The 12,579-nt window shown below is 51.8% G+C and overlaps 1 protein-coding gene across 1 annotated transcript in view; it reads left to right on the plus strand.

The window, feature by feature from the left end:
• Window positions 1-12,579, plus strand: part of TLL2 (tolloid-like 2) — a 104,849-nt gene that overhangs the window by 24,234 nt on the left and 68,036 nt on the right. Inside the window, exon 3 of the mRNA XM_004681026.2 lies at window positions 321-431. Coding sequence (XP_004681083.1) covers window positions 321-431 — 111 coding nt within the window. The remainder of the gene's footprint in view (window positions 1-320; window positions 432-12,579) is intronic.

Below are 12,579 nucleotides of genomic sequence, written 5' to 3' on the forward strand. Positions count from 1 at the left end.
TCTTTTATATCCCGGGAGCTCTGAGGAAAAGAGAACTCGCTGTCCGTCTGTGGGGATTTTGCCTAGGACTAGCTACAGGTCAAGTGAGACACTGATCATTCAAAATACTTTGCAGGCCCCTTGCTTTCGTGGTGGCCGGCCCCGGCTTTGGCGCATAGAATTATTGTGTGAGTCCTCCCTCTCTACCAACTCCATCTCGTAGATTCAGAAGAGATTTCATCGGATAAGCTGTTCTTTCTAGAGTTTGCTACCCAAATCCAAATCCGCAAACTCAAATCTTGATCTCCAGCTTAAATGAACCTATTTATGTTTCCCCCCAGCTGTCTTCTGGGGAGACATTGCCTTAGATGAAGATGACCTGAAGTTATTTCACATCGACAAGGCAGAAGACTGGATCAAGCAGTCAGTGGAGAAAGAGGGACATGGCACAGGTAAGACTGTCCCCTCCCCCACCCCAGAGGAGGGGGGATCTGACACTCCCTGGTCATTCGTGTCCCACCTGTCAGTGCACTGCCCACCAGTCTGTGGAAACTACTGCCAGCGGTGAGTCCAGGGCCTCCAAGTTTTCTGGTCCTTCTAAGAACCACCCCCTTGCCTCTATACTGGAAGGCTAAGGTTTGAGCTTCAAGGGTTCAGGCTTGAACCCTTGGGTGGAGGTTGTCTGGGACCCTGACTCCAGCATCCAGCACTGCTCAACTGGAGAAAAGCCTGTGTGGGCCCCACCATAGTGCCTGTCTGATGCTAAGGCTAATCATGACCAGCCTGGGGAAGATGTTTGCCCCTGGCTTTGTGTCTTGTTTGGGGTCAACCCAGGTGAAAATCCAGGAAAATCAGGGCCAAGAATCATGGGTGGGGCTCCATACTTTGGGTGCTCTTCTTTTCTCCCTCCTGGCCTCCAGGAGGGGTGAATAGTGGTAGGATTGGTCTCTCGTGTCCTCACCTCCCTGCTCGCTGGGCTCAGACGCCACAGTGTGGGCGGCCCGGTGCTCAGGAGCCTGGGGGCTGAGCTGTTGGGCTGAGACCTGGTGTGGCTGATGATGGCTTATTCTTGGGTGCCTGATGTGACGTTGTCCCTGCTGTCTTGCAGCCCTTCTTCCCACCATCCCATCTGTTCTCTACAAGTTTTTTGTTGTATTAGTTACAATAAGAACAACATGAGCTATATCTTCTTATAAGTGCTGAGGTATATAAGAGGTATCATAAATTATAGTCCCAGTGCAGGGCAGCAGGTGTCCAGAACGTCTTCATCTTGCATAACTGGAATGGTACCTCTGCTGGGGGTGTGGCCCCAAGTGTACTCCTGGTGAGAGGAGGAAGAAAAAGATGTGATCTCTGCCTGCCAGGACCCACCCTGTTCACACTGGTGTTGAGAGGACTTTGAAGGTTTAGCAATAAGCTCTCTAGCACCTCCACACAGTTCAGCTTTTCTGTCTGACAAGTGGACATGATGCTGACCTGCACTCCACAGGGCCTGGGGAGACTCGACGCCACAGGGGACGGGCTCGCCCGGTGTTGGCACAAGCAGGACTTTGGGTCGTGGCAGACGTCAGCACACGGGTGCTAGAGGAATGAGACTGAAATGGAGCGACTATAATTCCTCACAGCAAGTGGTGTATGAACGAAGAGTGTCGGGGTAGAGAAAAGTAGAAGTGAAGAGAAGCCTCCCTAGGTTAGCCCTGGGCATCTGGCCTTGTGTCTTGGGGGATGGATAGGAGTTTCTGTGAAGAACTGAGGAAAGACAGGTGCAGGGAAGCCAAAGACAGGAAGGATGAAGGGGAACAGAGGTACGGTGGGGAGCATGGACTGTGGTGGGGAGATGCTCCCTAGCATTCGCGAGGGAAGGCGGTGAAGGTGTCTGCCAGAGGGGCGGGTGGGAATGTGCAGAGAATGGGGACATGTGATGGCCCATGAGGAATGTGAGCAGCTGCAAGCCCCCCACAGAAGCGGAGGGCCAAGGGTAACACAAGAAGCCCAGGAAGGAGAGGGACCCCACTGCCAGCGGCTGGGAGGAAGGGAGAGCGTTGAAGCGCCTCAGCACTGCTTTCTGTGCCAGGTCTGGGCCTATCATCTCTTAGCTATTTCAGACGCGTCTTTATGGTTTACTCCAGTTTTAAATGGATTTGACAAATCATGTTATCTCCACACCAGTATATACACAAACTTAACTGAGCTCTAGCCGAAGGAAATCTTGCTTCCTAATTCTACCACTCCATCTAATTCTACTCTTGACCCAAATTCTTAGAAGCCTAGAGAAGTTGACCTCACTATAATCTTTATGTGGTTAGAAATTTATTTATTTATTTATTTTAAAGATTTTTTTTATTTATTCATACAGAACTGGGATACAGGCCAGAGATGCAGAGGGTGAGAGGATTCACCAGACACAGAGTGGGGAGCAGAACAGGCAGATCGACGAAGTACACTGCTGAGGAGAGCAGCGGGCGGGTCAGGAGAGGTCTGCCTTGCCATGTGGTCACCTCCGGGGCAGGCTGGGATCGAACTCATGTGGAAGTGGCTTAAGCTTCTTAGTGCAGTGCTTTAACCCATTGCGCCACCAGGGAGGGCCTAGAATCTTATTTTAACTTTGCACACCCACAGATCTTCACCCCAGACCAAGGTATGGGATATTTGCAGAATCCCAGAGAATTCATTAGGCCCTCTTCCAAGCAATAACCCACCTCACTGTACCCTCTAGTGTGACTTCATTCACACCCAAAACTCCTGATTCGCGTGGCGCCTCATGGCATGTATTGTGTAGTGTGTGACTTCTCGGCTTCAAGGTTGTGAAGTTCCTCCATGCTGTTGTGTGAAGCAGAAGTTCGTTCCCCTTCATGGCACTGTGTGTTGTGTGTATCTTCTTTTGTGTGAGAGGTCTTTAGTGTATTCGTTCTCTTTGGACAGTTTATAGTTTGGGGCTGTGGTAAACAAGACCGGGCTGACATTCTCGTGCACGTCTCTCAGTGGGCATGAGCTTTGGTTTCCACTGGATGTTTACCAGAGATCACAGAGCATACGCGAGTTTAGCTTTAGATACAGTCAAACAGTCTTTAAAGATGGTCATACCGTTTATCCTCTGCCCGGGCACAGGCTGGCCTGGAAAGCAGGGCTGGTAATCTTGCCAGCTCCAGCATCATTTTGGGGACTTGGGCTCTCTGGCTTGGGGACCTCACTCACACCCTCTGCCCATCCACCATCATGAAGGCTCAAGGCCACCCCCATCAGCTGTCCTTCACTGTCCTTGGGAGACCTCTCATGGCACAGCTTGGGGACCGGGCTTGGCAAATGCTTGTCAAAGACCCCAGGGAGAGGCTAGGCATGGCCAGTCCAGTGCCAGTGGTATGCCCAGCACTGCTAAGTTCCCTGTGCAGAAGGCTCCCTGAGGGTGCAGTAAGGGGAAGCCTAACTACTCAGCTGTCACCACCCTCATGGCACTGTCCAAAGCCAGCATGGTTAGCCTCATGGCCTAAGAGCTTGAGTATCTGTTTTCTCATTCCTTCTCCCCTGTGAGCTGTGAGAGGGACAGAATCTCTATAAGATCTGATGTTGGAAAACCCAGGGGTGGCCAAGTACCTGCTGGAAGGTACTGACCTACATTGGTGGAGGGGAGAGAAGGAAGAGACAGCCAGAGACTGGCAGGCCCTGGACCACAACCAGGGGCTTAAGAGACCCCAGTGCCTGTCAGCTTTGCTCTTTGAAGGGTATTTGCAGAGCTGGTCACAAGTCAGGGCTTTGGCATCCGACTGTCTGGGCTTTAATCTTGGAGTTGGGCCTCAGTTTCTCCATCTGTTCAATGGAAAAATAAGAATCCAAACCTCAGGGGAAGGTGAGGAAAAAGGGGAAGAATATATGGGAAGTTCTTAGCACAGTATCTGGCATGTGATAAATGCACAGTTAGTAGCCACTCTGCGTCTTTCTCATTACCTTCAGCTATATTTGCCAAAAGAGCGCTGAGCGGGCCCTCCCTGGTGGTACAATGGGTTAGAACACAGCACTGCAAGGTGGTTGCAGCCGCTTCAGTGCAAGTTCAATCCCCAGCCCCAGAGCTGACCCTCATGGTGCGGCAGATCTCTCCTGACCCGCACGCTGCTCCCCTCAGCAGTGTCCTTTGTCGAGCTGCCTATTCTGCTCCCCACTCTGACTCTGGTGAAGCCTCTCCTCAACCCTGCACCTCTGGCCTGTACCCCAATTCTGTACGCATAAATAAATAAATAAATAAATAAATAAATAATAAATGAATAGATAAATAAATGGATAAATAAATAAATAAATAAATAATAAATGAATAGATAAATAAATGGATAAATAAACAAACAAACAAACAAACAAACAAACAAACAAACAAATAAATAAATAAATAAATAAATAAATAAATAAATAAAGAGCACTGACCTGGGAGGATTTAAATTTAGAGTGGAGAATGGGGGCATTTGTGAGAGCTGGAGGGAGTGCTGGAGCTTGGCCTCAGACCCTTGAACTTGGTAAGGCTGCAGTTTTCTCCTGGAGCTTGGTGTTCTTCCCCCACTGCCTTCTCACAGGGCAGTGAGCATTATGCTGATCTCTTTCCTCTCAGGGCCAATAGTACTTTGCAATGATGTAGAAGAGTTGTTTAATTTTCAGAATGGGAATATGTTTTATTGTTTTTGCTGATGAAACTAATTCTGCAGGTTGCTTAAAAATAAAAAGTCCAATCACTCAATATCGTAGCCAGAAAGTGAAGCCCCAGGAGCTCATGTCACCTGCTGGCGGGTCCCTGCAGCCTCCCTGTGCTGGGGCTCTCGTGTCCTTTTAAAAGGCGGAGAGGATTCTGTCTGCTGCTCGAGGGCCCTGCCTTTCACCTGCCCCACATCCTGGATGCCTTTCTCCGCTCACATGGTGGCTTTTCACAACTAATGGTGGTTGTGGTTCAACTCTGCCACCACTTGTAAAACTCATTTTGTGCGGAGGGTCATGCTTCCCCCTTTTTTCTATATTTTTTCCTTATTTAAACCAGCGCTTCTGTGAGCAAGTGAGCCACTGGAGTTTTACACTTTTGCTTTGATTACAAAAATTAATTACTGAATAAGGAAACACGCTTTTACCCCTCTTCTCCGTCCATGTGTGTGAACAGGTATGTTCTTAGACACAGGGTAAGCCTTTGTAGGCTCCAGTAAGTGCTCTGCTTTTTTTGGTCGCAGTCGGGGGGCCGGGTCTGAGTCCCAGGAGGGTGACTGTGAATTTGGGGCTGTCTCCAGAGTGGAGCGGCGCCCTGGCCCCAGGAGTGACTAGTCTGCTTCCTTTCGCTGTGTCTCACATACTCTCGGCAGCAGAAACCAGGTTCCCACAGCCCAGGCTGTGTCTCCTCCACAGTGCCCACCAGCTCCCCATGTTGCCAGCGGGAGACCCAGCAGAGCTCCATCAGAACCCTGAGGAAGTCTTTCTGGGCAGTAGGTAGCAAAGACTCTGCTGGGCTGGCTCACACACCCAATCAGGGAGCTATCCCAGCCAGAAAAAAGAGTCACTGAGGGTTCTAGGGCCCTAGCAGAGAGCACCGAGCTGTTCATTTAGGGGCTCCAGAGTCTGCTGATTAGTTCCACTTAATCTCCAGGCCTCTAGTCCCGCTAGTGTTTCCTGCTTCCAATTAGCTTCCTGGCCCTGACCTTACAACCATTGGAGTGAACAGGAGCCCCCCAAATTCAAGTCCACTTGGAACCTCAACATGTGACCTTATTTGGAAATTGAGTTTTACAGATGTAATTAGTTAAAGATTTGGAGATGAGATCACCCTGGAAATAGCCTGGCCCTAAATCCTTAGAATTGGAGAGGACATGGGCTCGGACAGGAGCACTGGGCGAAGGGACACAGAGATTGGAGGGCTGCGGCTGTGAGCCAGGGGCCGCCGCCCCAAGGTGGGAAGAGGCCGGGAAGCCTCGCGGGCTGCCTAGAGCCCTCCAAGGAAGCAGGACACTGCTGTCCCCTGCATTTCAGACTGTGAGACACTTCTGAGGTAATAAGCCACTGAACGGGATCATTTGTGATGCCCCCCACCCCCTAGAAACTAACACGATGATGCGCCCTGTAAATCTTCAGGGCCCCCCATCACTTATCAGAAACGTTTAGCCTGACCCTCTAGGCCCCAAGCCCTACCCACGACCTCCACATCCAGCTCCTCTCTCTCCTCTTGTTCTGCAGCCAAACGCAGTGACCTGTGTCTGTACAGGCCCAAGGTTTCTTCCTTCCAGTCTCTGTCTCAGCCACACTCTCAACCCAATTCCCCCTTCTACTGTAAGAGCAATGAAGGCCCAGAGAAAGTTAGTGACCCATCCAGGGCCCTCTACCTGGGACATACTAGTGACCCGTGTGCTCTGCACAGCTGCCAGCTGGGGAGGCCACCTGGGGTGACTGCTGTTAAAATTAGCCTTACTCTATGCTTGAGAGGGAGAGAGTGCAGTCACCCCCAACCCCCCATTTTGAACCGCCGGTTCCCTGCCATGGGAGCGGCTGGAGGAAGTGGCAGCAGCTTTTCGGATGGGGTGGGGGCAGGAGGCAAGAGCGCATTCTTCAGGGAGAGAAAGTCCTTCTGTGTGCATTTTATTTGCAGTGAGAAGAATGGGAGTTCTGGGCAGGCATGGGCCAAGCTGTGCAATGAATGGGGCCCTTGAATTAACATTGCAGAGTTTCCTAAAGCTGCTAATCGGATTAGCTGTGTCGTGAAGGAAGTACTTAGAGGGACACACACAGACACACACGCACGCACACACACTCTCTCGCCTGGCTGCACCCGCCGCCGGTGACAGTGCAGAGCCCACGGCCCATTTCTGAGTTCTTGGCCTTCCCTGCGCTTAACGCACAGAATGTGGAGGAGAAGCCCGTGCACCCACGTTTTGGACTTCTTGTTTGTTTGTTTCTTCCCTGAAGAGTTCAGGAAGCCACCGTGGAACACTCTCATTTTTTTTTGCAATTGTCCAAAAACCTGGAGAGGAAATCTCGCCTTGCTGTTATTTCCATCCGGATAATGGATCTGATTTCTTGATCTTTGTGACGAGGACGCTGAAAGGGGAAATGGTTTTAATTACCTACTGGCCCCGATGCAGCTGATGTTTCCCCGTTGTCTATTCTGAGTCCCTGGGCCACGTCCATCTCTATTTAAGAAACCAGCCTTGCTCTGAGTCCTTGCTTCCTCCGCTGCCACCTGCGTAGGGCTCGGCAGAAGCCCAGAGGTTTGTCTTCCAAGTTCCAGATACTAAGTAAGAAGGAGACTCAGAGACAGCAGTTGGGGTAACTTGCTCCCCGTGTCTGGGCCTCGGGCTGAGCCCTGAGCCCCGCCAGGTGCTCGGTTACGTGAGTCCTGTCCTGTCCTGTCCTTGACAGGCAGTGGCACTCGCTGCCTTCCCCGGTCCTGCATGCCGCTCTGAGTAAAGTGCCTATGAGCTGCATTTTCAGAAATTACAAGCCAGTTCCAGCTCTTGATTTGAGCTCTGTTGTCTCTGGTTGGAGAAACGCCGAGAACTGAAGGCCAGCGGGCCTCGAGGGGCTAAATTGAGGAACATGGGGCTACTGCCTACTGTGGGGTGCTCACGTGTGCGGTCGGGGGGTCGAGCTCTGCCTTCCCAGGCTTGTCTTAAGAGAGACCCAGCATATCTCCTTTCCCAGCACATGTTTACCTTTGGGTCTCTTGAGAGCACTGTGTGTGGCCTGTTTGAAGTGGTCCTCTTGGCCTGCTCCCAGGGAGACACCCCCCAAGCTTCATCATTTCATTCCTTTTTTTTAAAATTGGGGCTGTGTGCTGCTAAGTGACAAGTGTCCATATGACACATGGGGCAGTGGGTGGCTCTCTGTTCCGTCTTGTAGCAGAACAGTGGCCTGCTCTCCGAGATGAGCACAGGCCGCCCTCCCACATCATGCGGTGCCGACTCTGCAAGCCCCCTGGTCTCTGCTGCTGCGGCCCCGCTGGAAAGCTGGCGAGGGGCAAGAGGCAATCTCCATCCTCAAGAGCTATGGAGGAGGGGGTGTCCAGGGTTCTCAGTAACTTATTTTCCCTAAGCATCACACTTGGTATTTTTGGGTTTACTGACTGAGCATCTCGTGAAGGTGGTGGTGTCGGGCAGGTCTGGCCTGGTGTTGTTAGCTGTGGGATTTAGGGTGACTCATTCCTTATTAGTAAAATGGAATAAAATACCTGTCTTGCAGGGGAGGTTGCAAAGGTGTGAGAGGCAAAGCACGTATCTCAGGGCCTGACACCTGGTGGTTCTTGATAAGTGAGAGCCACCGCGGCAACCCCTTTGCCAGCCCTCTGTCCCGCCCATTCTCTGGTCCACTGCTGTGTTTCGGACTCCGCCTCCCACAGGGCCTTGGAAGTCTTCTTCATTGCAGAGCTCTGCCAGCAGCTGCCTGGGCTTCTGGAGCTGGGCCTGCACCAACGTGACCTGAAATCTCTGAGCCCCCCGCACAGACTTCCCTAGTCCTCTGGAGTCCAGCCCTCCACAGTTGGCCAAAGAGAGTGCTGAGAACGGGGTTAGATGCAACAAGAAAATATAACAACTAGCATGTGTTCTGTGCTAATTACATCGCTTATATATGTGATCTCATTTAAATACTCTATATACGTGATCTCATTTACTCTTCATAGTATACCTCTATGTGGTCTTTATTGTCAGTACTTAGAAAGGTAAAAGCTGAGGTTCAGAGAGGTCTTGGAACATACAACTCATCATGGACAGAACCAAGACCAGGAGGCGCAGCCTCTGTCCTCTACACACCGTGGCTTTTAGGAACAAATCCTGGCATCGCCATTAACGCTGTTCGCTTGAGCTGTGAAGACTTGGTCTCCAGACTACTGCCCTTGTGGGCCTCGTCCCATCAAGCCCCCCGCACCCCAGGTTGTCTGGCCACCAGACTGTCCACAGCCGTGCCGCGTTTGGTCTCCCCCTCCCGCTCTTTACCTCCAGCATCAGGCTGGGTACGAGAACGGTGCCCGAGCCCTGGGGCTCATTCTCGCGTCGCGTGGAGGGGCTGTCTCCTTGTTTGCCTGCTCCTCTTCTCTGAGAACAGGTTGCGGTTCAGACTGTTTATGATGTGTCAGCCCCCAGCCGGGAGTGGGTGCCAGCAAGGACAGAAATGCTTCAGCTCGGGGGTGGACCTTCCAGTTGGGGGGTGCCCAGATGGCCTTACAGGGAGTGTCTGCAAAGGTGTCTTTTCCAAGGCCCTTGAACTGAAGCGCAGGTGGCAAAGGTGGTCCTTAGGTCTTTTCCAAACCATTCGGGGCATGTTAGCCCATGGCTGGCGCCTGGTCATTTTGTGTGGAGCTCTGATTTGGGGTGTCCTACACTGTCCCCTGTGTCTCCACAGCTCTGCCAACCCGCTAAAACTGACTTCATGATTAGAGTCATGTTTCCTTCCTCTCTGTTGCCTTCAAGTAACAGTTGCTAACTGGTAACCTCTTCTGTGCTCAGCACCCAGGCTATAGCAGTACCCCCTTCTCTCCTGCCACTAAGGAGACAGTTTGATCACGGAAGTGATTAGTGTATACTTTGGGAGTTCCGTAAGAATGGGGCCGGTGGAGGGACCTGGGGTCAAAAGCCCCCGCTGGGGGTACATCGGCCTCCCAGAGGGTGCCCCTCCGGCAGAAGCCACACCGGAAGGGAAGGCCCTGGTGGCAGCAGCCAGCCCTGGTGGGAATTCCCGCCGTCCCTGGGGATGGGATGGCGTTGGGGGTCCACCTGAATGGACCTGGGGAGGCAGGGAAATAGCATCAGAGATAAAAGCTTCAGAGAGGCCTTTAGGAGAACTCACAGCACGGTCCCGTTCTGGGAGGAAGAAGAACTAGGGAAAGACTCCTGGTTGTTCTGGAACTGGGCTTCAGGGAGGTGCCTAAATAAGCCAGAGGCTTGTTCTGAAAGGAGAAGGTGAGGACAAGTAGCAGAAACAAGGGAGAACTCGGGGCTAAAGGTGCCGTGCCGCTGAGCCCCTGGAGTGCTGAGCCCAAACTCCTCAAGCCCCCGACAGCGTGGACAGCACTGGCCATGGCGTCTGGGCGAACTTAGCAGCTGGGAGGCAGGAGGGCCGTGGCACAGGAACCATGCAGGCCTGGCCGTTATTCCACCCATAAAGTTTCCAATTTAGTAGGATAATTTGAGATGATAAAGAGGCATCTGATAAAGTGCACATCTGCTCTTTGGGCAGGAAAAAAGAATGCAACATAAGGATTCCATCAGCTCGTTCCCTGGGGCCTCGTTCAGAGGCTGACTTACCCCTTGGATGGAAGCCAGGGTTCACTGCAAACCTCAAGTGTTGGGAAAAGTAAATTCACCTTTGGGTTGCTTTTTTATTATGACTGCATTGTCAGAGTTTGGGGAGACCGGGCTGGGGGTCCACCTCGAGTCACAGTGGGTGCACAGCTAGTCAAGGGGGTGCGCTTTGATGGCCCTGTGTGTCCTTTCAGAGACCATCAGTCAGAGCCCCTCCTGATCGTGAATCTGTGAGCTTGGGTCAAAGCTTGGAAGATTAGCTTGAGAAACCGGGACAAAGGAGAGTTTAGTGCCTGACGTTCTGGGCAAGTTTCCTTGAGTTTGAAGATATAGAAACCCCCTTGAGATGTCTCAAGTTAAAGATTTCACTTAAGAATATATTCCCATGACCACCTAAGGACAGGAGCATGCACTTGGCCTCTTGCAGGCTGGAGTAGGAACTGGAAGGAGGAGCAAGGCTGGTGTCTCTGCTCAGGCCAATACCCGTCTTCCCCTTCTTGCTCCTGGGCCATCAGATTCACCCCCCATGTTGCCTCATCTTGTACCCGCAGTGACTGCGTCAGATACCTGCCTATGCAGGAGCTTCTGGCAGTCCTAAGAGTGGAAGAGATGGCCAAGGGAAGGCGCATCCACTGGCCTGACCAGAGGGCTGACAGCAGCCCCGGAGGTGGGGGAGAGGACAGTGATACTGGAATGGTGGGGGTGATGGATGAGCAAGCTGACCCTCAGGTGTACAGGTGTGGGGCAGCTTCCTTTTGGGGATCTGGGCTGTGGGGTGTGCCTGGTTAACCTCACACCTGCTTTACTATTCTAGTCTCCTCATGGGAAAACACCTTGGGTCCTCAGCAGCCACCTAATATATGGAATTTGGGTCCATGGCTCCCTGAAAGCCGGGGCTTTGTATCGAGGGGGTGACCGGCCTTTCCCTCTCAATTTGGGTCAATAGTAAAAGGGAATTCAGCGTCAGACCTTGGTTCCTCTTGATTGGATTCTGTTTCACTTTTCTCTATTTTTGGTTCATTTATTGCATGGAATTGTTTCCCATCTTAATTCAATTAGTAGTTGACCTCTAGAACATAGTAAAATGAAATAAATCATACTTAAAGGTATTTTATTTATGTAGTCCTCCAATCAATTGTTGTAGTATCAGTGACCTAGATAGAAAAACCATGCTGCTCCCTGACTTAAGAGAACCATGTGGTGAAACCTGTTCGATAAAAATAAAGGCTGCTTTTATCCAGTAAGTAATCACCCCCTAAAACTGTGACCTTAGCATGTTTAGTTTTCTTAATGTGCTCTACTTAGCTCTTCTACTTCTTTTTAAAGCTCCATTTTGCTACAGCTGGAAACTGACGTTTGTTGAAAGGTTGCATTTAGTACCAAGTGTATTTTAGGATTGGGCATCTCGGCATCGCAGTGAACTGAGTTGTTTTTGCACAAAACCAGTGCCTCATCCTTCAGAATCACCCCCATATGACAGAGTCACCCCCATATGACCACATACCTCGGCCATGTATTTCGCCTTATGGGAACTCAGCTTCCTTGTCTGTAAAATGAACAGGAGGTTCAGCTTTCTGAGGACCCAGAAGCACCTCTTGGTCTGTGAACATGCAGAGTCTGAGCTGGTGGCTTCTGCTGCGTGCACGGCTGGTTACAGGACCTTTCTTCTTGCTTCCTGGACCTTTACAACAATCTGCTCAAATTGCACCTGCTCTGAGACCCTCCTGTGGGCTACCGTAGGTATAGGCAGAAATGTGGCCAGGCGTCCCTTTGTCCCATCCTAGAAGTCAGCAACAAGCAGCTAGGGACTGGAGATCAGGGCTGGAGAAGGCGCAGCTTGCCGCCCGTCGCAGCTGCATGAGGGAGTGGGCGCTGATAGCCCATGGCTGACCGAGGGACGCTGGGGGTGCTGACTGAGGGGCAGCGGGGGCCCTGCGGTGTGACTGTCACACGTGGCTTCACAGTGCACAAACCTGTGGCTGGTGTACAGGGCAGAGTCACATTCTTCTGGGGCTGTTTACGCCAAGGTCTGCAGGTCATTATTTCTGTGGTTTGCAAGGAAGTCCAGAAGGAGGAGGTGATGATGCCGGAGGAGTTGCCAGTGGAATCGCAGCCTGCATTTCTGATCATCTCATTTCTCTTTGGTTTCCTTTGACGAGCCTGTTTGCCCACTAACTTCAAGAGAAAAGTCCCAGCTGGCCTTGGCCCTGAGCCTCTGCGCTCTGTCCAGCCCCACGCCCTCTCCTGCGGCTCCCTGCCTCCTGCCTCCCGCACTCCCGTCACCCGCGAGCATGCCTGGACCCAGTCTGCCTCTGCCAGAGGATTTCCTGTCTTCTGTGACACTGGCCCCCTAGCT

The sequence above is a fragment of the Condylura cristata genome, unplaced genomic scaffold (assembly GCF_000260355.1).
Source record: "Condylura cristata isolate star-nosed mole 26May11 unplaced genomic scaffold, ConCri1.0 scaffold00011, whole genome shotgun sequence".
Lineage (NCBI taxonomy): Eukaryota > Metazoa > Chordata > Mammalia > Eulipotyphla > Talpidae > Condylura > Condylura cristata.